At 38.9% G+C, this 23161-nt stretch overlaps 1 protein-coding gene across 2 annotated transcripts in view; it reads right to left on the minus strand.

The window, feature by feature from the left end:
* Positions 1 to 4464: 4464 nt before the first annotated feature.
* Positions 4465 to 23161, minus strand: part of MPP7 (MAGUK p55 scaffold protein 7) — a 222594-nt gene continuing 203897 nt past the window's right edge. For both annotated transcript variants that reach the window (XM_031444561.2, XM_064479543.1), the window contains 5 exons: positions 20572 to 20652; positions 11496 to 11589; positions 10342 to 10450; positions 9036 to 9179; positions 4465 to 7416 (listed from right to left, as the gene is read on the minus strand). In XM_031444561.2, the coding sequence (XP_031300421.1) occupies positions 7237 to 7416; positions 9036 to 9179; positions 10342 to 10450; positions 11496 to 11589; positions 20572 to 20652 (608 nt within the window). In that variant the 3' untranslated portion in view covers positions 4465 to 7236. The remainder of the gene's footprint in view (positions 7417 to 9035; positions 9180 to 10341; positions 10451 to 11495; positions 11590 to 20571; positions 20653 to 23161) is intronic.

Below are 23161 nucleotides of genomic sequence, written 5' to 3' on the forward strand. Positions count from 1 at the left end.
CATGTGCCTTTTGGCCATTTGTATGTCTTAATTGGAGAATTGCCTGTTTAGGTCTTCTGCCCATTTTTGGATTGGGTTGCTTGTTTTTTTCTTATTAAGTTGTATGAGCTGTTCATGTATTCTGGAAATTAAGCCCTTGTCAGTCCATTTTTTACAAATATTTTCTCTCATTCTGTAGGTTGTCTTTCTGTTTTGCTTATGGTTTCCTTTGCTGTGCAGAAACACATAAGTTTAATTAGGTCCCATTTGTTTACTTTTGCTTTTATTTCTATTGCCTGGGTAGACTGCCCTAGGAGAACATTGCTATCAATTTCTCCCTTTATGTCTGTTAGTATTTGCTTTATATATTTAGGTGCTCCTATTTTGGGTGCATATATGTTAAAGAGTGTAATATCCTCATCTTGTATAGCTCCTTTGATCATTATATAGTGTCCTTCTTTATCTTTATGGCCTTTGTTTTAAAGTCTGTTTTGTCTGATATGACTATTGCAACTCCTGCTTTCTTGTCATTTCCATTTGCATGAAATATCTTTTTCTATCCTCTCACTTTCAGTCTACATGTGTCCCTAACCCTAAGCTGGGTCCCTTGTAGGCAGCATATTGTAGGCTTTTGTTTTATTATCCAATCTGCCACTCTGTGTCTTTTGATTGGAGCATTTGGTCCATTGACATTTATAGTAATTATTGATAGATCTGTGTTTATTGCCATTTTGAACTTTGTTTTTCTAGTTGATTTGGTATTTCTTCTTTGTTCCTTTCTTTTCCTTTTTGTTTTTCTTTTTGTGGTTTGATGATTTTCTTTTGTATTATCTTGGTTTCTTTTTGGTTTTTGTGACCAAAAACTTTTTGGTTTTTGATTTGTGGTTACCCTGTTTTTCAAGCATGTTAACTCCTTACTATATCTGTTTGCTTTAAACCAGTAGTCATGTAGTCTCAAACACATCCTGCGAAGAATGAGGGGGAAAAAAAGAAGAAAAAAGAGAGAGAGAGAAATCTCTATTTTTTTGCTCCCCTCTTCCACATTTTATGATTCTGATGCCCTTTTCCTTTTCCTTTTTTTTTTTTTTAACAGCTTCATGTTTATTCTCTTGTAACTCATCGTAGTTACCACATTTCCAATTATGGTTTTCTCATTTCTATAGCTTTCAGCTTCTTTTCTATTTAGAGTAGGCCTTTCAATATTTCTTTTAGGATAGGTTTAGTATTGCTGAATTCTTTTAGTTTTTGCTTGTCTGTGAAATTCTTTATCTCTTCTTCTGCTCTAAAGGATAGTCTTGCTGGATAGAGTATCCTAGGTTGCAGCTTTTTCTTTCAGGACTTCAAATGCATTTTGCCACTCCCTTCTGGCCAGCAGTGTCTGTGTAGAGAAATCAGCTAAAAGCCTTATGGGGATTCCCTTGTAACTAACTCTTTGTTTTTCTCTTGCTACCTTTAGAACCATTTGTTTAACTTTGGCCAACTTAATTGTAATATGTCTTAGTGCAGGTCTGTTTGGGTTCTTGTTTGGGACCCTCTGTGCTTCCTGTACTTGGATATCTGTTTTGTTCTTTAGGTTTGGGAAGTTTTCAGTTATGATTTCTTCAAATACCTTTTCAATCCCCTTTGCTCTTTCTTCTCCTTCTGGGACCCCTATTATGTGTAAGTTGGCACACTTTATTTATATTATCCCATAGGTCCTTTATGTTGCTTTCATTGGTTTTTACTTGCTCTTCTGTCTGCTGTTCTGATTGGGCATCCTCTAAGTCACTTATTCCTTCCTCTGCATTATCTAGTCTGCTTTTGACTGCCTTTAGCTTGGCTCTTATCTCAGCCACTGAGTTTTGTTTTTAATTGGCTCCTCTTTATAGTTTCAGTTTCTTTTTCAAAGTATTCTCTGTCTCTATTCATAGTCTCTTTTATTTCCTTCAGTGCTTTTATCACCCCCTTTTTGAAGTCATGATCTAGTAGACTGTCAGGATCTATCCCATTGTTCATTCTTTCAGGGGACTTCTCGTTCTTTTAATTGGGAGTGATTCCTCTGATTCTTCATTTTGCTTATATTTTCCTGGCTCTGTGGATTTAGGAGTATCAGTTATCTACTGTGGTCTTGAAGGGCTGTTTTATTTTCTTTTTGTTTAAAGTGGGAGCATTCCCGTGTAGACTGTGTGCGTCTGTTTTGTTGCGAGGGTTATTTTTAGTATGGATGGTTGCCACCTCTTTCTTCCGTGTGTTGGCTGTTATCCCTTTGATTGGGGATGTGGTTGGAGTTGTGGTGATCAAAGCCTGCCCCGATTGTTCTTGTTGAGCAGGACCTCATTTTTTGTTTTGTGGTTGTCACAGCTTGACAGGGGTCAGGTCTGCTCCTCTGTTGCTGGAGTAGAGGCTTCTAGATCACTTTCTAAGCTGTGTGTGGTCAGCAGGGTTGGAGTGCTTCAGCTGGGAAGACAAGTCGCTGAGTGTCCCTCCACAGATGTCTGAGGGGAAGTGCCCTCTGTGGTGTTGTCTGTAACTTGTGTGAACTTACAAGGTACTGTTTGTTGATGTTGCCTTTGTCCCTGCCTTAGCTGCAGGGATGTTGGCCACCTGCCCTGGTGTCCTCCAGGTTCTGAGCCCCAGGAATCACCAGTGCAGACCTTTCAGTGTAGGCCCTAGGACCCACTGGAGTGAGCGTGCCGTTACACGCCTGAATCTGTGGTGCACCTCAGGGGCAGGGCAGACCCCAGCCCCACCTCCACGTATATGGTCTAGTACACAGGCCTGTTGTAAATACCTGTGCTGGCCCCCGCCTTGCACCAGAACTCTCCTCACTGCCTGCTCATCCCAGAGATATGGGTCCACAAAGGGTACAGAGAGCCACCTTCTCTGCCTGGGGCTGTAAATAAATCAGTCCTGCCTGTGAAGTTGCAGGACTGCTGGGTGTGGATTCAGCTTTCAGCCCCACTCCACACTGCAGTGATGGCTAAGACCAAGCCCCACATCCCTTCCCTTGAGAACACAACAATGGAGCCAAGTGGGCAAAGTGGCTATGGTGCTGCTGTGTTGCGCACCCCCTCCCCACACCAGCAGTGGTGCTTTTTTATGGGGGTCCCAGGCTGCTCTGTTCTGCACACACCCCCAGCCAGATCTCACACCACCCTCCAGTCCTGAGGCTGCCTCTGTGCAGTGGGTTCCAGCCCTCTCCCCAGGCTTGTCCCTGATCTCCAGCAGCCAGTCCCAGCTTTTCCCTGAGGGCTCGTGTCTAGGGCTGGGGATCATAGGGATCCTCTGTGCCAGTTTCTGTTCATTCTGTCTGCCAAGTGGCTGCAGTTTCTCCTCGGACCCTTGAAAGCTCCACTTCCATCCCTGCTGACCTCGTGGCTGGAGAGGGGGCGTCCCAGCGTGAGGGTGCCTGTCTTCTTGTGCCACTCCCTCCCTGCAGGACCAGTCCTGCACTGATTTTTTCTTTTTTCTCTTACTGGATTTTGGGAGAATCCTCCTGTATTTCAAAGAGAGAGACACTCTGCCAGGGTTTTTTAGTCTGACACTAATGGAAAGTTTTATTTGCATCATTCAGTAGGTGTTCTGTGTGATTCAGTGGGTCTGTACATGTAATTCTTGGTGTATTTGTGGGAGAGGGCGAGCTGTGAGTCTCCCTACTCCCATCTTGGCACCTCCCTTGGAATTTTTTCTTAAATAAGAAAGCTGGTAATAGAAGTTGTTAGGAAGCTCCCAGTGAATTTACTAATAGAAGTGTTTGTGTGGGATAATTAAGAATATTCATATAGCTGCCTTTAAACTGTGTGATGTGAGAATGATCAAGATAAAACAGAAGCTCATGATTACAGATGGCTTCTATCCCAGGTTTTGTTCCAAGCACTTTACATGGATCAGTTCTTTCATTTCATGCCCACAACAATCCTAAGAGGTAAGCACTTTTACCATCTCCATGTTTCTGATGAGAAAGTGAGTGACCAGGGAAATTACTGATTTTCTCAAGGTTGTAAAGCTAGTCATGGGCAAAGCCAGAATCTGAACTTGAGAATTCAGGCTCCAGCTCTCATGCTCCGAACTGCTACATCCTAGTCTCTTGGTGGAAGCAAAGGTGGGGCTAGTAAGCTCAACCACTGAAGCAAGGCCAGTGCTCATTATCTCGTCTGAATCAGCAGCTGGCGGTGTGTCCTCATGTGTACAAATGAAAAAATAAAGCCTTGCCTAACGAGAGTGGGGCAGGGGCGTTCCCACCGTGGACGGGCTGGATCAACCCTCCTACTCTTCTCCAGAATTGTGAAATGGCTGTCCTATGTGGGAAGGAGCAAGGCTAGTGAGTTCCATCTCTCCAACAACCTTGAGGAAACCAGTGAATGTCTGAAATAAATATGAAATTTTAATTTTAGATATGGTGAGTTCAAATAAGTCACTGGAAGAAAAAAAATCACTCAGTATCAGTAAAAAACAGAATTTGCTCTCCCATGGGAAACAGTGTAGTTGATACCAAACATACATACATAATTTGAAGATAGTTTATTAAGATCAAGGGTTTTCCATTACATTTATTTATAAACTCTTACTAGTCAGAAAGAAAATAAATAATAAAAATCTGTATCATCAGGAAACTTAACAACATAGCTTTGTTTTACATATTTGTCAATTTTAAATTATTACAATTTAGATACATTCAATCGTAACATAATACCAGAACATCAGCCTTAAAGGTATCAGTGATATCTATACTGGTAAGTGAAACAATGGTAAAAAATTATATTTCAATTTCACTCTTCTTTAAAAAAACAGCTTCTGATTTGTTAACAATGGGAATATAGAATTATTTTCTTGATCTTAGATTTTAAATATATGGACTTAAAAAAATAAATGTTACTATTCTCTCAAATAGTGGCTGACATTGTCTTGGGAGCAGGCTGCCTGCAGAACTAGTCCCTCCTTGCTAGAGAGGGGGCGGGGGGCTGCAGGTGCAGAGTCAAGGGCCCTTTGCTACACTTACTAACGAGCCCTTGGAGTTGGCCCTGTGTTAGTCAATTTTAACTGAGTCTCTTTCTAAGAATGAAGGTGGCCATGTAAATGTCACTTGCAAGACCATGTATGTCTATCATCTGATAAAAGATTTCTCAGCTTGCTGAAGTGCCCCTTTTCTTTTCATTATTTTAAAAAATACTGTTCAGCTCTAGTGTAAAAAGGGAGAAAGGTTGGGCAATTATATTTGTATTAACACCTCCATCACCACCACCAAAAAGGACTCTGTTTCCACCACGTTACAGTATCTCTAAACTCCACAGTAAAGAACTGAGGTAATTATCTGCAAATGAAAAAGACGAAGAACCAACCAAAAAAACCCCCACCATGTATTAGTTCAGAACAAAGAATCTGGACTGCCTAAATCCTAATTCATTTCCTATGACTCTTTATAGGAAGCCTTGATTGATCGGAAATCAGTGTTCAAAGAGAATATTCTAATCAAACCATCTCAGTAAGAGAGACTTGTATTTTCTTAGGCCAGCCACACAACTTTAAAGTCTGGCATCAGTTTCAGATTTGGCAACCCCTCCAACCCCTTTTTAAACTAAACTGCTTGCTATTTAAGAACATAGTCCAAATAGCAAGTTCTAAGTTAAGTAACATTGTCAGGTTATCTGTTTAGCTCTGAGTGTGTACCAAGGCCATTGCAGTAACTTCTGTCTGTTTCTGAGGTGAAATTTGATGTGCCTGAAGGAAACCCACTGAATCATGCTACCCAGTGTGCAGGGCACAAATAACACATTTGTGACTCCATGTACGAATAAAGGTCAAGTATTTACATGGAATGTTGACCATGACTTATAAAACTACTATTTTAAATTATGACATCTTTACATACAATTTACTTTATGAATAGCTCCATTTGGGAATTAAAAAAATATGGCTTTCAAATGTTTCATAAATATATAAAATTTCACTACATACTATTTTTCTTTAAACATGACATCTAAACTCTCTTTACAATCAACAAAAAATAATTTCTTTTCTGTTTGAAAGTCATACATGCGATGACTTTTGACTGGCAGGGTCTTACTGCATACAAGAGTGGGAGGACATGTTCTCTGATACAACTTATGGAAAGTTCTCATATTTTGAGCCATATAATTCACCTGCTGAAGATCACTAGTATCAAAAATGAGATCCCATCTAAAGATCACAGTCTTAAACTTCTTTGAAAATGGCAAGATTAGTATGGTATCAAGCCCGTGTTAAGAAATAGTTTAATGACAAAGAAGTTACCAGTACATGAAAAGTTTCCTAAAACACATCGTGTAATGCAATTTAAATATATGGTGATCAGTTGCACATACTTGAAAAATGAGCACATTTCCTTTAACTGTATCAGTAGCATGAAAAACCTACTTTTAGACTAGGAATTGTTCTTACCATTTATGGGGAAAATCCAAAGCCAGATGCCTGGCTCCAGAATTTCTGGTGACTCCAGAATTGTCTGAGGACTTACAAATAAAATTGTCCTTTATAATCATGACTTGCTCCAACATATTACTAAGATTAATGCCATAAGGAAAGGTTTTTAGTTACATATGTAGTAATTCTTGAGGTTTTTAGTTATATATGTAGTAATTTTTAAAAGTCTATCTTCCCTTATAAAATATCTGTTGAGTTACTGATACGCACTCAAAAGATCTTCTTAAACTGTGACACAAAGACCATTCACTAAGGCAAATTCTCAGTATAAAGATTCTTAAACGCACACACTGTGAATATACTGTATCTACATAAGAAAAATGTCCTTTTAGAATAGTTAAGAGGACTGCGCGTTGCTGCCAGCCCAGGTGAATCTATGGTGAGCCACCCAAAGACAACAAAGCTGTCTTGTCTGGAGCTGGTCAAGGATGCTAAGTTAATACCTTCAACAGCTAACATGCAATCTCAATGGCAGGGGACCACGTCTGAGACCAACCGAAACACTGAACACCCACCTACATCCTCAAGCTCTGTCTCTCTAAAAAGTTCAACCTCATCTTGGAGATATATGTTAAAGACATCCAGAAAGTTCAAAGTTTTGCTCAGAATACAGTACTGTGCCAATTTTGATTTTGGATCTTATACTCAAACACTGTGTTTGAAATAAGATTGTAAAAAGACACAAATAAAACCAACATTCAATTTTAACGAAGATTGCACATCTATAACAGTGATACAGTTTTTAAAAAACCCCAACACCAAAATGGTAACTGAGTTAATCATGCACTCTACAAAAAAGATGATGGAAATCTCCCTTAGTTATGAATGTAACCAGCTCACTGGGACCCAATGGGTGTCTGTCTCTAATTTGTCGAAAGTTGTTTTTAGCTCATTGAATGCCACAGTGAGATCATCATTTACTATAATTTTGTCAAAAAGATGACCATATTGACTTTCCATTATCTGTGCAGATTTAATCATTTCTTGGAAGTCTTCTTCCTACAAAAGAAGTTTTTTAAAAAAACTGGTTAACCAGGCAGTTTCATCACTTCACATCAGTGCAAACACTGCACAACTGCTTTACCTAAGGCTGTCCTGTGTTCACTATTTCACCTCAGCCATGAAAGAAAATTATCCCCTTAAACTGTAAGTTCTTCAGAAGCCACAATGTCTAACAGTGTCTCTCTGATTTGCTTGTAACCAAACTGCTCTGACCAGAGTCAAAACTCCGCCTCCACCTGAATGTCAGGATAATTAGTCACCACGTTATCATTGTAGGGATACTGCAGTATTAAAGCAGCTGTGGGAGGCGGCTGTTTACCCTGATGCTCTTGACTGTGCTGTCCATGAGAGGAACGTGTAACGTGAACTACTGTTCCAGACACATTTATAAAAGGACACTCATACCGTGTCCTTCTGTGTCTCAGTAGAAGTGGGTCAGGGACCCGTCGTACTCACATTTTGAAACCAGGAAGAATTTCAGTTGATTATAATAACAAGACTATGCCAACTGTATCCATAACTATAAATGAGCTAAATCTTATGGCTATGCTATCTTGTATCATCTTCGCTGAGAAGCCTTTAAATGGTGTACTGCTACAATAAATAGCACAGTAACTGCAACACCCTGGAGTCATTTCAGAGTCCACATTTCAATGTCACAGATTTTCACAACAGAAATTTTCATTTTAGTGTTAATCAAGGGCCCTGAGTAATTAACATCATATAATGGTACCTACTCAGATTGGTTGTATATTGTCACTACTTTAGAAAAAAGATACTAATCAAATACTGGGAGTCAAAAACATAATCTGTACTTGGTAAGCACAATTAATAGTTGACAAATTAATACAGCTAATGTTAAAGATGAGTTAACTAAGATAGGGTGGGGAGAAAAAACTCGACATTAAATTTCTTTGCTTTTTATTTTTGATCCTAAAGTAGAATACATTATTTTAAGGTTCAAAACAAAACAAAACAAAAAATGAAAGGCCTTGCCAGAAATCATTTTAGTCTAACACATCACAGTTTTACACTATTAACACACACCATTAACACACCATGGTGGCCATTTCTAATAACACTCAAAGGAAGTGCAATATTATTTATTATTGAATAATATGTGTCTACTTGTGCTATACCCAAAATGAGGCTCTTTCTTTTCCTATGCTAAATATGTCGATACAAAGATACAAAAAGGCAAATTATTAAAATTTTCATCTAGGCTATTAATGAGTAATAGTAACTTATTTTGGTATTTTTTCTTTTAAAAATAAAAATAAGGCTAGTTAAAAACTAAGCAGTCTAACTTTCTATATGTGCCTATAAAAATTTCCTAAGTATGCATGATAGCATACAAAATAGTTTTGGGTCAACATAATATGAGGGTCCATTCCCAGAAGCACAAAAAGCAGTCACTCAAAATACATGTACCTAAATACCATGCTGCCTTGCATGGGTGTTTGGATCACAGCCTCCTCTATAACAGACTGTATTTATTATAGCCTCCCACAATGCATCATCTAGTAGACCCTAACAGTCTTCCTGAGGTCGTCACTACTGCATGCAGGATTTCAAGTTCTGCTGACGTGTCTTCAGTAAAGCATTGTCGTACTTACTGTAAAGGGCTTTGCAGCACCCTGGTCATCTCTGCTTGAAATAATCTTTGCATTTTTTCTTGTCTCCCTCAAACGCTCTATTGATGGAGGCTTTATAAATATCACATAGGGCTTAAACTCTAGTGTCCTTAAATGCTTCACTGTCTGCAAGGAAGAAAACAAGTTTTCTTATATTTCTTCATAACATCAGCAGCGAGTTTAACAGTGAAATTGAAGTTTCTTTCTAAGGAGAAAATTCCTTAAAATTATTTTCTACTGAAGGTCAGTACGTCTTTCAGTATATTGTTAACTCAATCAGTTGTTGACAGTTAACACACTGATCGCCATGTCACCCAAACCTAGTGACAGTGGTGTTTCCTCGGGGGCACCCGACCCACGGCAGGTGATCGACGTGTGAAATGAAGTAAGCCTCTGAAAAGATGGAGACTATAACCTGTCTTTAAAAATGCTTTGAAATATGTCCTAATTAGTACTGAACAGAAACATTTAAAAATGCCAAGAAACTGGTTTCTAGATCTAATACCCAAAAAGATGCTATGAGTTAACTAACTATATTTACATGAAAGTCTTCCAACCATTCCATTTAAGCCTCTTCCTGATCTCAGGCTGAGCTCTCCCTTCCCTTTCATTCTGCCCTTCAGAGGGCTTTTCAGGAAGCTGGTCAATATTCCCCCCGGGTAACGAGGAAAATGCTGTGGGTTGGATTTCTGCTGGAGGGTATGCAGTGGGACAGGGAACTGAATGGCTTCATCCCCTGGCACTCGGTCCACAGTGTTCATGAGTTCCCAGGGTGCCAGGCAAGCTCTACCTGACAGCCGCTATAATGGTCACACGCGGACCATTCCTGAGTGATGCCCGTGGCTCTTCGTGGTGGGGGAGTTACACTTCTAGGGTACTTAGAGAACCAAAATCAATGAAAGCTGGCTGAGAACCAAAATCTCCATGGTCAAAAACTATAAACACTTATAATAATATGTAAGAATACATTATATACATAATGTATTCAAAAAATACAAAATGGAAGAAATATCTCAGAGTCATTATACTTGGCAAACACTAAATATAAATGTGAGTTACAAACACAGATCTGGAGGCTTCCCCAACTCCTCGTTTCTAATAATAACGTGGGCCTCCCCCTCTCCCGACCCAGCAGACTCCTCGAATTATATTTAAATGCTTTGTCACCTTAGGAAAGCTGCCTCTAAGCCAAAAGTGAGTAGATTTCAGATTTACCCCATATTGAAATGCTCAAATGTGGTAGATTACACGGGCGGGAAGGGTGTTGAATGGTTCAGTGTTCACTTACATGAGGCTGAACATCCAACAAACAAACTTTGTTCTTAGCTAGGACCGACCGAACGGAGTCTATACTCGTACCGTAGTAGTTGTTTTTATATTCACCGTATTCAATAAACCTGCAGAAAATTAGAATCATTCGTGAATTTTATGCATATATGGCAAGACATGATTCATATACATATAAAAGATGTTTTTCTGAACACGTAATTCTTAAACTGTTTTCAATAAAATAAATAGGTCCAAGCACTCCAGAATGTCAATTTCTGAAAAAAATCTAGTACTTTACATTTTCAAATCAGTGACACTGGCTTGTATTACGCGTAAGCAGAAAAAAGCACCTTAGCCCAGCAGCACTCTAATGTTTTCCATCACCTCTTTTTCAGAACTAATGCAGCGCAATAAAACAGTGAATAAGCCAAACAACAGAAACTACTGAAATTTCACCGCACACAAAAAAATAACCGAGCTCAGCCTCAGAACTAGAGGAGGAGCTGGTTGGTGGCTAATGGAACCAGGGCAGCTGGCTACATGCTATAAAAACACAACCACTGTGCCAAATGCAAAAAAAAAAAAAAAAAAGAAAAAAGCATTTTGATGTTTCAATAAAATCCCACACTCCTGTATTAAAACACCCATTGCTCCCTGATACCACAAAATATTCATCCTTAAGCAAATGGAAAAACCTGGAGGTAGGAGCCTTAGAGTTAGCTGGAGGATATGGTACAGACAAGATGACTAACATTACTTCAGTTATTTTTTGAAGAGCCAATGAGAGAGAAAGAGGTGTATGGAAAAGACTGGAATGAGGGACCTATTTCACAGTTGTTAGTTTTTAACATAAAGTTCTGTCCAAGTTGTATGTTAAGATTGAACTAGTGGGGTGGAAAGGGGTCACAGTAATATGCAACCTTCCCTCATTCTTCAAAATAATCACTCCACATTTAACAGAAATGCAACAACTCTAGGTGATTAAAACATTACAGGCAAAGACTGGTAATAACCACCAACTGAATTCTCTTTATCAGTTTCAAATATTCTCATAAAAATGAAAATATATTTCAAATGGAAGGGGACCCTCAGTTGTCTACAAATGGATATATTGGCACATGCTTAAACAGTCCCACAAAAATTCTAAAAAAACCCCCAAAAAACCCCACATACTTGTTATTTTGTACATCGGTCTCAAACAGATGCTTGGAAATGAAAATATATTCAACACCATCACTCTCCTGGCTTCTTCTTGGTCTGGTGGTATCTGTGATTTAATTAAAAAGAGTTCAGAGAAGTCTGCATTTTAAGGAAAATACTAAAAAGGAATTATGTATTTGATGAAAGGACTTTTCTTAAACAAGACTTTAAAACTTATAAAAAAGCAAATTAGCTAATGAAATACAGGAATGTCATTAATTCAGCTTTTCCACTGATATTAAAGTTATACTGATTGAAGATGGATTCAAAATTAATTGCCTTACATCTGTGTTCTTAATTACTTTGAGGGGGCTTTAACGTGTTAATTAAATAAAAAGGGCATTTCGACCCTTAAGGAAAAACTCCTTTCTTTTGCAAATAATATTCTGATTATCATTATTTATTCTTTATTCATTGAAACAAGTCTACTGCTCACTAGGTTGCAAGGTAAACTCAAATTATTTTACTATATTCCACACACGGCACATAGTGTGAGCCATCAGTCTTGTTTTACTAACCGAAGGCAAAGTTACGTGCTATTATAAACATCTTCTTGAAGTACAAAAGAACTTCTAAACTCTCAGTAAGTTTGCCTAATTATTTGCTACTGAATTATAAAGGAGCAGAAAATACAGGATTAACTTTAAAAACAGAAACAACCCCCCCAAGGAACTGCAGTGCTGACATGGCAAGTGAAAACCTGACTGCATGTCTGTCTCTCCTGCTGGTTACAACTAAAATGAGACTTGCAAGCCACTGTTATAACTGCACTTCGTAAGGTAAAGGAAAACACATCTGAAAAGAATGAAAATATGAATTCTTAGCAGAGAAACAGCAACTATAAAGAAGAACAAAATGGCAACTTTAGAACTGAAATACACAATGTTTAATAAAAACAAACCACTGAATGAGCCCAGCAGCAGAATGGAAATGACAGGGAAAAGTGCCAGTGAACTTGAAGACAGGTCAGTAGGAATCATAAAATCTGGGCAACAAAGACAAAAAAGATTGAAAACATATAAATGAAGCCCTAGGGACCTGTATAAAAATAGCAAAACATCTAACAGATGTGTAATGGGGATGCGAGAGGGACTGAAAAAGACTGAAGCTGAAAACATGTATTTTTATGTATTTAATGCTAAAATTTGGTTAAAGACATACATTGTACAAATTTCAGAAGCTCAATACATCCCAAATAGGAAAAATGCAAAGAAAATAACGCCTGGGCACATCATAACCAAACAACTAAAACCCAAAGATAAATAAAAACTCCTGACAGCATCTAGGAAGAAAACCCCAAACAATATAGACAAGGGAATAATGACCAGACCAGTAACTACAAACTTTTTACCAAATACCATCCAAACAAGAAATCAAAGAAATAATATCTTTAGAGTACTTAAAAGAAAAGTGCTTCAGTCAAAATATCCTTCAGGAATAAAAGCAAAATAAAGACTTCCTCAGATGAAGAGAAACTAACAGAATTCACCAGCGTATCTGTTCGAAAAGAAATATTCAAGGAAGTTTTTCAGGCTCAGAGGAAATGTTAGGAAGGCAAGAACAACAGAATAAATAGTTAAGTATAGAGATCTAGTTTTTTCTTCTTAAGTTCCTTAGAATATCTAAGATTGATTTAAGGTAAACGTAGTATTATCTGGTGGAGTTTTCAATGTATGCAGATATAATACATTTGACAACTACACAAAGAGAAGTGGAGGTGAAGGGACTTACATGATTGCAAGATTTCTGTATTTTATGGGAAATAGCCCACAGTTAACTCCAAGGAGACTGTGAATAGTCAGATATATGCATACTGTAACCCCTAGAGCACTCAGGAAACAATGAAGAGAGATATAAGCAGAGAACCAATAGGTAAATTAAAATGGAACCCTAAAGAACATTCAAATAATACTCCCTCCCCCAAAAAAGTAGACAAGGAAGGAAAAGAAAACAGAGGGATAAACAGAAAACAAATAATAAAATTGTAGCTTAAATTCAGTCATTTCATTAACTCAGTAAATGTTAATGGTTTATATATTCCAATTGAAAGGCAGAGATCAATAGAATGGGTAAGAAAGCAAGACCCTAGTACATACTGTCTACAAGACACAGATAAGTTGAAAGTAAATAAAGATGATATATCATATAAACAGTATGCACGAGAAGGCTGAAGTGGTTACTTTAATACCAGATAAAAGAGATCCCAAGAAAAAGTATAAAAGATAAAGAGGAAAATTTAATAATGATAAAAGGGGAATGTTTAACAATTATAAGTTTGTACATACATAATAACAAAGCTTCAAAATACATAAAGCAAAATTTATCTGAGGTAAATGGAGAAATGGACAATTATAAGAACCTAAATCCTTAAGAGTATACTCCTTAATCACAAAATAATTAAAACTAATAATAGTAAGATATCCAGGAAAAGCCTCAAATGCCTGAAAGTTAGATAACACACTTCTGGATAATTGATGGTTCAAAGATGAAATAACAAAGGAAGTGAGAAAGTCCTGTGAAGTTAATGACAATGCAACCTATCAAACCTATGGGGTAATATAGTGCTCAGTGGGAAATTTACAGCTGTAAATCTTTATATTAAAAAAGAAGATCTAAAATCAATGACTGAAGGTTCATCTTGAAAATTGCTAGAAAGAGAAGACCAAAATAAAGCCAGAGAAGTAGGAGAAAATAGTAAAGAATAGAAGTTAACAAAATTGGAAAAAAAAATGATAGGCAATAAAGAAAACAACATTTAAAAATCTAGTTACAGTGATCAATGAAAAAAGAAAATCACCAATATAAAGAATGAAATAGGAGTTACTAGCACAGATCCTATGGATAAAAAAGGATGAGAATATGATGCACTAATGCCAACATATCTGACAATTTAGACAAATGGACAGATTTCTTGAAAAACAGAATGAATCAAAATGGAAACAAGAGGAGACAGAAAAATCTGAATAGCCCTGCATCTATTAAATAAGTCAAATTTATTTTTTAAAACCTTCCCCAAAAGAAAACTCCAGGCCCAGATGGCTGGTGAAGTCTATCAACCATTCAAGGATGAAATAACACTAATCTTACATAAACATTTTCTGCAACTAGGAGGAGGGATCATGGTTTAATTAATTTTATGATATTAGTACAATTTTAATAGCAAAATGTAACACATCAGGAAAGAAGAAGATTACAGACAAATATCCATCATAAATTTAGGTGCAAAGTCCTTAACAATAATACCAGCAAGTCAAGTTCACCAACACATATATTTTTTTAGATACCAGATCATAAGAAAGATTGATTGGCTTAACATCTGAAAATCAGTGGGCTTCACCGTATTAACAGAATGTAGACTAACACATGGTCATTTCAATATACGTGGAGAAAGCATTAGAAAAAAATTCAACACCCATTCACAATAAAGTCTCAGCAAACTAGGAATCACAGGGAATGCCCTCAAACAAATAAAGGGTATCAATGCATCAGCATCATACATAATGGTAAAAGACTGAACAGTTTCCTCCTGAGGTCACCAGCATGGAAAGTCTGCTAAATAGTAACACAACAATTTAACTTGAAATGGATCAAGGCCCAAACGTAAAACCCCAAACTATAAAACTTCTAGGAAAAAACAGGAGGATGTCTTTGTGACCTTGAGATAGCAAAGAATTTTTAGATAGAACACAAACAGCATAAAACATAAAAGAAAAAAAATTGATAAAATTAGACTTTGTCAAAATTTAAAACTTTTGCTTTTTCAATGACACCATTAAGAACTGAAAAGGTAAGCCATACAGACTGGAAGAAAATATTTGTAACACATTTATCCAGTAAAGAACACATTTATCCAGTAAAGGACACATAGCCAGAATATATAAAGAACTCTCAAAACTCAATAATAATGTATTTTTTTTAATGGGCAAAAGATCTGAATAGATGCTTCACCAAAGAAGATATGTAAATGTCAAAGTCCAAGAAATTATGCTCAACATCATTAGTCATGAGTTAAATGCAAATCAAAGTACAATGAGATACCACTACACACGTTACACTGATAAAAATCTAAAAGACCGACTATACCAAGTGTTGACAAGGATGTGGAGCGGCTGGATCTTATATACACTGTTAGTTGGTAGTAAAAGGGTTTAACCACTTTGGAAAACAGTGGTAGTGTCTTTAAAAATTAAACATACACTTAACCATATGACCTAGCTGTTCTGCTTCTACTTATTTACCCAAGAGAAGGAAAAAAAAAAAAGTCCATTAAAAGACTTGAATACAATCCTCATAGTAGGTTTATTTGTAATAGCCAAAAATGGGGGAAGCCCCCAAGTATCCATCAGCGGGTAATTGGATATACAAATTGTGGCATTTCTATACAATGCACTACTTGACAATTAAAAGGGATGAATTACTAATCTCTGAAACAACATAAATGCATCCCAAACTCACCGTGGTGAATGAAATGAGCCAAGCAAAAAAGAAAAAAACAGGGGGAAACACACTGTATAATTCTACTCATATAAAATGCTAGATGCTTCAAACTAATCTTACAGTGACAGAATGCAATGCAGATCAGTGGTTGCCCGGGGACAGGGATGGAGGATGGATTACAAAGCGCACAGGAAAATTTTCTGAGATGAAAATGTTCACTATATTAACTGTGGTGATGATTTCACGTATGTATATATAGGTGATCTAAGTGTACATTTAAAACATGTGCAGTGTATTAATTTAAATTATATCTCAATGTTATAAGAGGAAAAATGTGGGGAAAAAGTAACTGAATACAAAAAAATAATAGGTTTATAAAACCCAATTAATTTAAATTACATTCAAAATTTAAATTCCTTTCTATTTAGTTAGCAAGCATGTTTTACTATAACACTCAGATCTCCTGAAACAGTTTTTCATGCTTCTGCTGGTATCAGGAGGTGGTGCCGCTCTTTCTGGAACGCCACTGCTTTGCATATTAACAGCATGAAAAACTGATACATTTAATTCTATCATGAAAGCTAAGTATGACTTTCACAGCAGCAAAATAGACTTTATTAAGTGTATATAACATAATATGTATCCAAGAATTTGAAAGATAATAAAATTAGTGTGATGCCTGGCTTTGGAGTGTAGGGTTCATATTCATTTATTACTTAATTCTGTTACTGTGGTTTGCTGGTATTCCTTTAGCAAATAGTAGGCTTAATTAAAATGTACTATTGAAAATCAAAACTGAGAATTGTATATGCATTAATTTGTTGGTCATGAACTGAGAAAAGGCTGAATAAAGTTATCCAATTTTAATGGCAGTACACTGAAAACCTAGAGCACACACACAATTTAAGGATTACTGCGCAATTTTAAGGAGTGCCCTTGGGAGGGTTAAAAATATTATTAGAACCACATCAAGTGAACAAGACGTTTATGACACTGCTAACCACACTTAGAAAGTGACAGGTCTACAGGCAAATCACTTACCATGATCAACCCGAACTATCCAGGTCTGATGTAATTTTATTCATGAAGAATTTTACTGTCTCACTGTAATGAGACAGTGTAAGAAATCTCATAAACTCATTAACAGGAAGCCAGATCAGCGATCAGAAAACTCTTATGAGAAGGAATTAGAAGGGAAGATGGACATACGAACCACGACGCAGGCCACTCCCCTGCCATACGTCACTGTTTAAGTGCCCTATTTTCCATTTAAGACAAACATCCAACAGGTGTAAGATGAACTCCGTCGTCTTCCCGTGCTCCCGCCAACATCCCAGAGTAACCATCACAGTGAGATAAGAAGGAAAAAAAAATGTTAACTGGTCCCCTAGTTTGCTAGCTATATATTCAGAAATCTCAACAGAGATAGCCTGTCTACAAAGGAGTGTTCCAGCGTGAGTACTTTGAAACCTATGAAAACACAGAACTGTAATGTATGCCTTCGTGAGAAACCGCGGAAAGTGACGGACAGGTGTGCCTGGCTGAGCGCACGCCCAGATTCCAAACTAGAAAGACCGTGGAATCCGTTAAGGATTTGATATCTACTGTAACACACTTTGTAAACCACTCTAACTTACTGAAGGAGCCTTTTGAAAGACTCATGTTAACAGTCATACAGATTTGCTGACGATGAAGTAAGGCCTTAAAACAACACTGACACTGCCCACCAGGGACGAAATTTCCCAGAGAAGCATTTTTCGGCAGAAAACAGGGGCTTTGGCCACTTTCTTTAAAAGCAAAAGCAACGTGGAATGTTTAATATGGCCACATGGATCATTTTAAAAGATCAGATCGTTTGTTCATCCATTTGAGCCCCGAATAATCGCATTGACCTAATTTAGCTTCCCTTTAAATAATTTTTAAAATTGAAATAGATTCGCAGTAAGTTGCAGTAAGAACACAGAAAGGCCCCATGTAGCTGTCACTCAGTTTCCTCCAGTAGCATCTTCCATAACCACAGACCATAGCAAAACCAGGAAATTTACCAAATCAACAATTAACTAAACCACCAAGCATTTCTTTTTAATGCTTTAAAACCTCAAGTAGGATATTACAGATAAGGTCACATGTGAGCTTCATGAATTTTCACACAGCAGACACCTGTGTGTAACCAGCACTCTAAAGAAGCAGAAAATTCCCAGCAATCAGAATCACCCCTCAAACCCACCTCCTCAAGATCGCTAACAGCACGCAGTAGCGCTGCCTCGATTGCATTTACAAAACGATAGAGTCAAACGCATTCTTTTTTGCGTGTCTGCTTCTTTCCTGCAACATAATGTGGGGGGGGGGGCTCCTTTTTACTGTCGCAGGTAGTAGCAGGTTCTCACTGCATGACAACATCCCACTGTGTCAATGGACCATCATTTGCTTATCCAATCTACTGCTGACGGGCACTTGGGAAGTTTCCAGCTCTGAGCTCTTCTGAATGTTTCTATGAACATCCAAGTGCATGTTTCGGCCGGGTGTGACCTAGGAGTGGGACTGCTGGGTTGCAGGGTGTTTGCTCAGCCGGAGCAGACACTGCCACTTCGTTTTCCAAAGTGGCGGAATGAATTTGCATTTCCACCAGCAAGGTGTGAGAATTCCACTGCTCCACATCTTTTTCCATTTACCCATTCTGGTGGATCTCTGGCACATGTTTTGGAGTGGAGAATTACAGAGTTAAACGTCAAACAGAGTACTTACTGGTGGTATAATCTAAGCGATCATTTTTCTCCAATAATCGCGACTCTACCTGAAGTATTTTACAAAGCACAACAATCTAAAATTCCAAAATTGCTCTTAAAATACCGTCATCTTTAATTAATTAAATCATCCTGAGTCAATGCTGTGGCTGTATTTCCCATACATGTCTCATAAAGCGAATCATCAGGGATATTTGCTATAAATGCAGGTTTCAGGCATTCTGGCCAATCTCCGAAAGGAGAATTCATTGCACCTCAAGAGATTCTTATTGTCAGGCCAGTCTGAATCTTTAGGATCTTTAGACGTTAGCACCTGTTTAAAAAGGAAAGTTACTCCTCTAGGGATTTCTTTGGAGCGTCTCAGCCCAAGAACATTTTTGGATGTTGTTAATTTTTATAGCAACTTTAGGTGCCAATGTTATTTTAACAGTAGGATAAACTGAGTCCAAAGGGCCTTGCCCTAAATCCCGAGTAATAAGGAAATTAGCATGGATGGTTACGTTGATGGACAGCCTTATTAATACCTACCTTCTTCAAAAGCAATCAGTTCTTACTACTAATTGGGCTACAGTAAAGAGAATCTGTGGTTGGAAAGGACTGCATAGCACCATGGAGGAGGAAGAAGAGGAAAAGGGGTATAAAACCTGGTTCCAAATCCAGGTGTGACTACGCCTGTTGGACCCTCTGAGTAAATTAAAGTGTGCTTTCTACCCCCGTCCTCTGTGAAACGGAGAAGCTGCCCATCTCCTCGTGTTGCTGGAAGGACAAAATTAATTAGGACAAATAAAGGAGATGAAGACACAGAAGGAAATTAATACATTTGTTTTGTTCCTTTTAAGCTGTTTTCCACCCTCTTGGTTTCTTCTGTAATTGCTCACCTGTGAGCTTAGCAACTGTTTTGTAAAAATTTTCTAATTACTTATATATTGCGATACAGCTTTTGTAAGAGAAGTGAGTAATTAAAGTGAAAAAAAAAAACATTTTCCTTTACTTTCATCTGTTGGTGAAAGCCAGCAGCCCTATAACTTATGGCTGAAAATGATTACAAATAATAATTTGGAAAAATGTAGTAACAAGGAGTAACGAGGTACAGAAAACTGTAATTTTAAAGTAAAGTTGAACTCGTCCAAAACTAGAGAACATTGCTAAGGGCAATATACAAGTGAGCTTTTTTTTTTTTTAAACATTACTAAAATCACTTAAAAAGCCAACATTTCAATGTAGTCTTTTAGATGGCTCTCGAACATCAACAAATGAAGTAGCCAAGTGGCAATTACTCTGGATATCTAACTGCTTCCTGTGTCACATTTCACACGTAAGAATGCCTATGAAAACCACTTTCATAGAAATAGGTCTAACTCTGTATCCTGAGAAGACGCCTGCCACACTGGGGTTCTGTGGCCACAGAAGGGCTGTTTTACTCTCTGCTGATTACTACAGCATAAAGAGTAATTAAGAAACGTTTGTATAAGCTTCCTTCCACTCTCTGTGTTTGGTCCTTCAAATCTTGAAGCTCGTGGAAAACTCTGGAAATTTAAGAAACAGAACAGACTTCTGTTGAGAAGAAAAGCTGTATGTCATGATTTGATGTCATACACGTATCAAAACTCACTGTAAAAATTAAGACTAGGGAAGGTGTCATCTGCAAACACCCCGCCAGTGGTCTGTGTAATCTGGGGCAAATCCCTTAACTCTGGTGCCTCAGTGTCCTCCTGTGTAACACGTGGACGGCGTCCCTCCATACTGCTGAGGGCTGCTGTGAGGTCTGGGTGGCGACCGCGCACAGCGGGGCTTGGCACCACGCACACTGTCAAGTGCTGGGCAGTCATTAATGTCACCGCAGGAGCATCAAACAGCATGGGACTTACGGGGCACCGTCACTCCGTAGTGCTGTGTGTCACTGATCAGCAGCTTCCGTTTCAGCTCATTCAAACCCACCCCTACAGGACCTGAAAAACAGAATAACAGAAATTCATTCCTAAACGAACACCGTACATATGCTGCTGTAATTGACATGAATCCATAAGTAAGCCATGAAAGCATGTGTCCAACTTCACTTGCGTCCCAAGTAAAGAGACTATCTCTGGTTAAGTTGTACAGAAGAGAAAGCCAGGCGTTCTTTGATTGCTTCTTTGCTTTTTAAATTTAAATCCCCACTTTTCCATTCAAAAGACTAGACACCTGTGTGTTTTAAGTGAAACACTCAAGAGCATCTGGGCACATTAACAAGTAACAAGTAATGGCACCCAGAAGAGCTTAAAACAAGGTGAGCCTGAAAAAGAGTGAACTGCACAGTCTGGATAGGAATCTTTTCAATTTCAGACGTTTCTAGATCTCAATAAAAGAAAATCTTTAAACTTGACTTTATTTTACATGCAGACCTAATTATGCATTTTAAATTTGTAGAACCATCTGTGTATTTCCACCATCAAGATCCTCTCCAACACAGCGTGTTCTCAGTTGGTCCTTAAGCATTAGAAAACTTGCAAAGACCACACGTGTTTACATCCGCCAACGTGTCCACACTAAATGCCTCTAATGAGCAAGGCGTACAGTAAATGCTTGGAGAATAAAAGATGGTAAGTGAAGTCTGCCTTCAAAGAAAGTAACTGGGTTGGGAGAGTCAAAGTTAGAGATGGGCCAGAGAACAAAGAGTGGTTTCAAGTATGTGCCCAAAATCAGAAGTTGGAAGCCCCAGACGGCTGGCTTCTCACTGCCCTGCCATCGGGGTCTACTTAGTGACGGCGGGTCACGTGCTGAGCAGAACACAAGCTGCAGGGCTAGGCTGTCAGATCCCCATCTTTGTTCCTCCCTCACCAGGTGATGCTGGATGCTGTGGTCAGAGTGTCTGTGTCCCCCCAAATTCACAGGTTGAACCCTGGTGCCCCAATGTCATGCTGTGGGCAGCTGGGGCCTTTGGGAGAGTCTCAGGCCACAAGGGTGGAGCCACCATCAGTATGATCTGTGCTCTGACATAAGATTTCACAGAGCTCTCTGGCCACGTGCAGACATGAAGAGAGAGGACAGGCCTCACCCCACCCCACCCTGCTGGCACCCTGACCCCCATTTCCAGCCTCCAGAACCGTTAGAAATTGACTTCTGTTGTTCACAAGCCACCCGGGCTGTGACATTTGTTGTGGTATTCCTGAAAGGACAAGACACCAGACAAGTTAGAGGCTTTGAGCCTTGGGTGTACTTCATTCTAATTCTAAAAGGAATTATGCTCGCTTTATGGCTAGTAACCAGCACAGCGTCCAGGTGGTCACGTGTTCGTTCCTTTGCGTGCTCACTCTCCCAAGCTTTGAGAAGACTGAGGTTTTATTCCGGACAATAAAGAACATACAGGTGGACAGAACAGAGTTGGGTGGGCATCCCGGGCAGAGGGCACAGTCTGAGGGAAGATGAAGATGCCCGAGTTGGGGACTGTGCTGCCCTGTGTAACTGGACCTGTCCCCCAGCTGGTCATTCACAACCGCCGTCCACCTTCCCACACACTGCTATCACGCACCAATTCCCTGAGACAGCACTTCTCAACTCTCTCTTTTTAAAATACTCTGTATTACCCCAGTTGGATCCTGAAATGGCATTCCCAGCTAATGTAACTCATGAGGGCATATCAACTTCTCCCTCCAAATTCATATAATACCCTGATTGTGATACAGAAAAGATAAAAGAAAAAGTAATTTATAATAAAACAGTGGGCATTTATCAGTATGTAAATACTTGGGTGTGACTGAAGAAAATGAAGTCAGATGTCTGCACCTACTTGTAATAAATAAGTTTGGACTCTGAAGTCGTAAGATCTGGAACCGTTCTGTACAAGAAAGCACAGGAAGACAACAGCCCAGAGGCACAGGCAGACATCAGAACAGAGACCAGCAACTAGAGAGAAACCACAGAGGCGTCCTACTGGCATGTGATAGGGGAAGAGGGGAAAAAAGAAAGAAAAAAACCAGCCTTAATAGGGAAACAGGGACGCAACATGTCAAGACTATCAAAGTAGAGAAAATATAAATTTTACAAAGGAGCTGCGATGTATGTGCAGATACAGCATAAGCATCTCTGTGGCACGGGGCAGCTGAGTCATCTCTTCAGTCCCTGAGCGTCCAGCACATTTGGACGTCACGTGGGATGCGGGTCAGATTTTTGTTCCGTAGAAATGTCAAGTCTATGTCCCTGGGGGCCTCAGCCATTCGACATTAACAAAAAAGAAAGAAAAAAAGTGCCTTTGCAGATGTCCACAGTGCTCCCCAGTGGTCAGTCCCGCCCCGCATGGGACCACCGCTCGCCACTCTCTGCACCCCAATCCTGCCACCATCTTGGGTGGCTTCAACACCCCTGGGGATACCCTTCAGAATGTACCCACCCTCTTACTTCCCTGATGCCTGAGCACTGGCAACCTTCCCTGCTACCTTCACTTCAGCTACTTAGGCAAACCCTGCCTCTGCCCTCACTGGG

Source organism: Camelus dromedarius, chromosome 26, assembly GCF_036321535.1.
Source record: "Camelus dromedarius isolate mCamDro1 chromosome 26, mCamDro1.pat, whole genome shotgun sequence".
Taxonomy (NCBI): Eukaryota; Metazoa; Chordata; class Mammalia; order Artiodactyla; family Camelidae; genus Camelus; species Camelus dromedarius.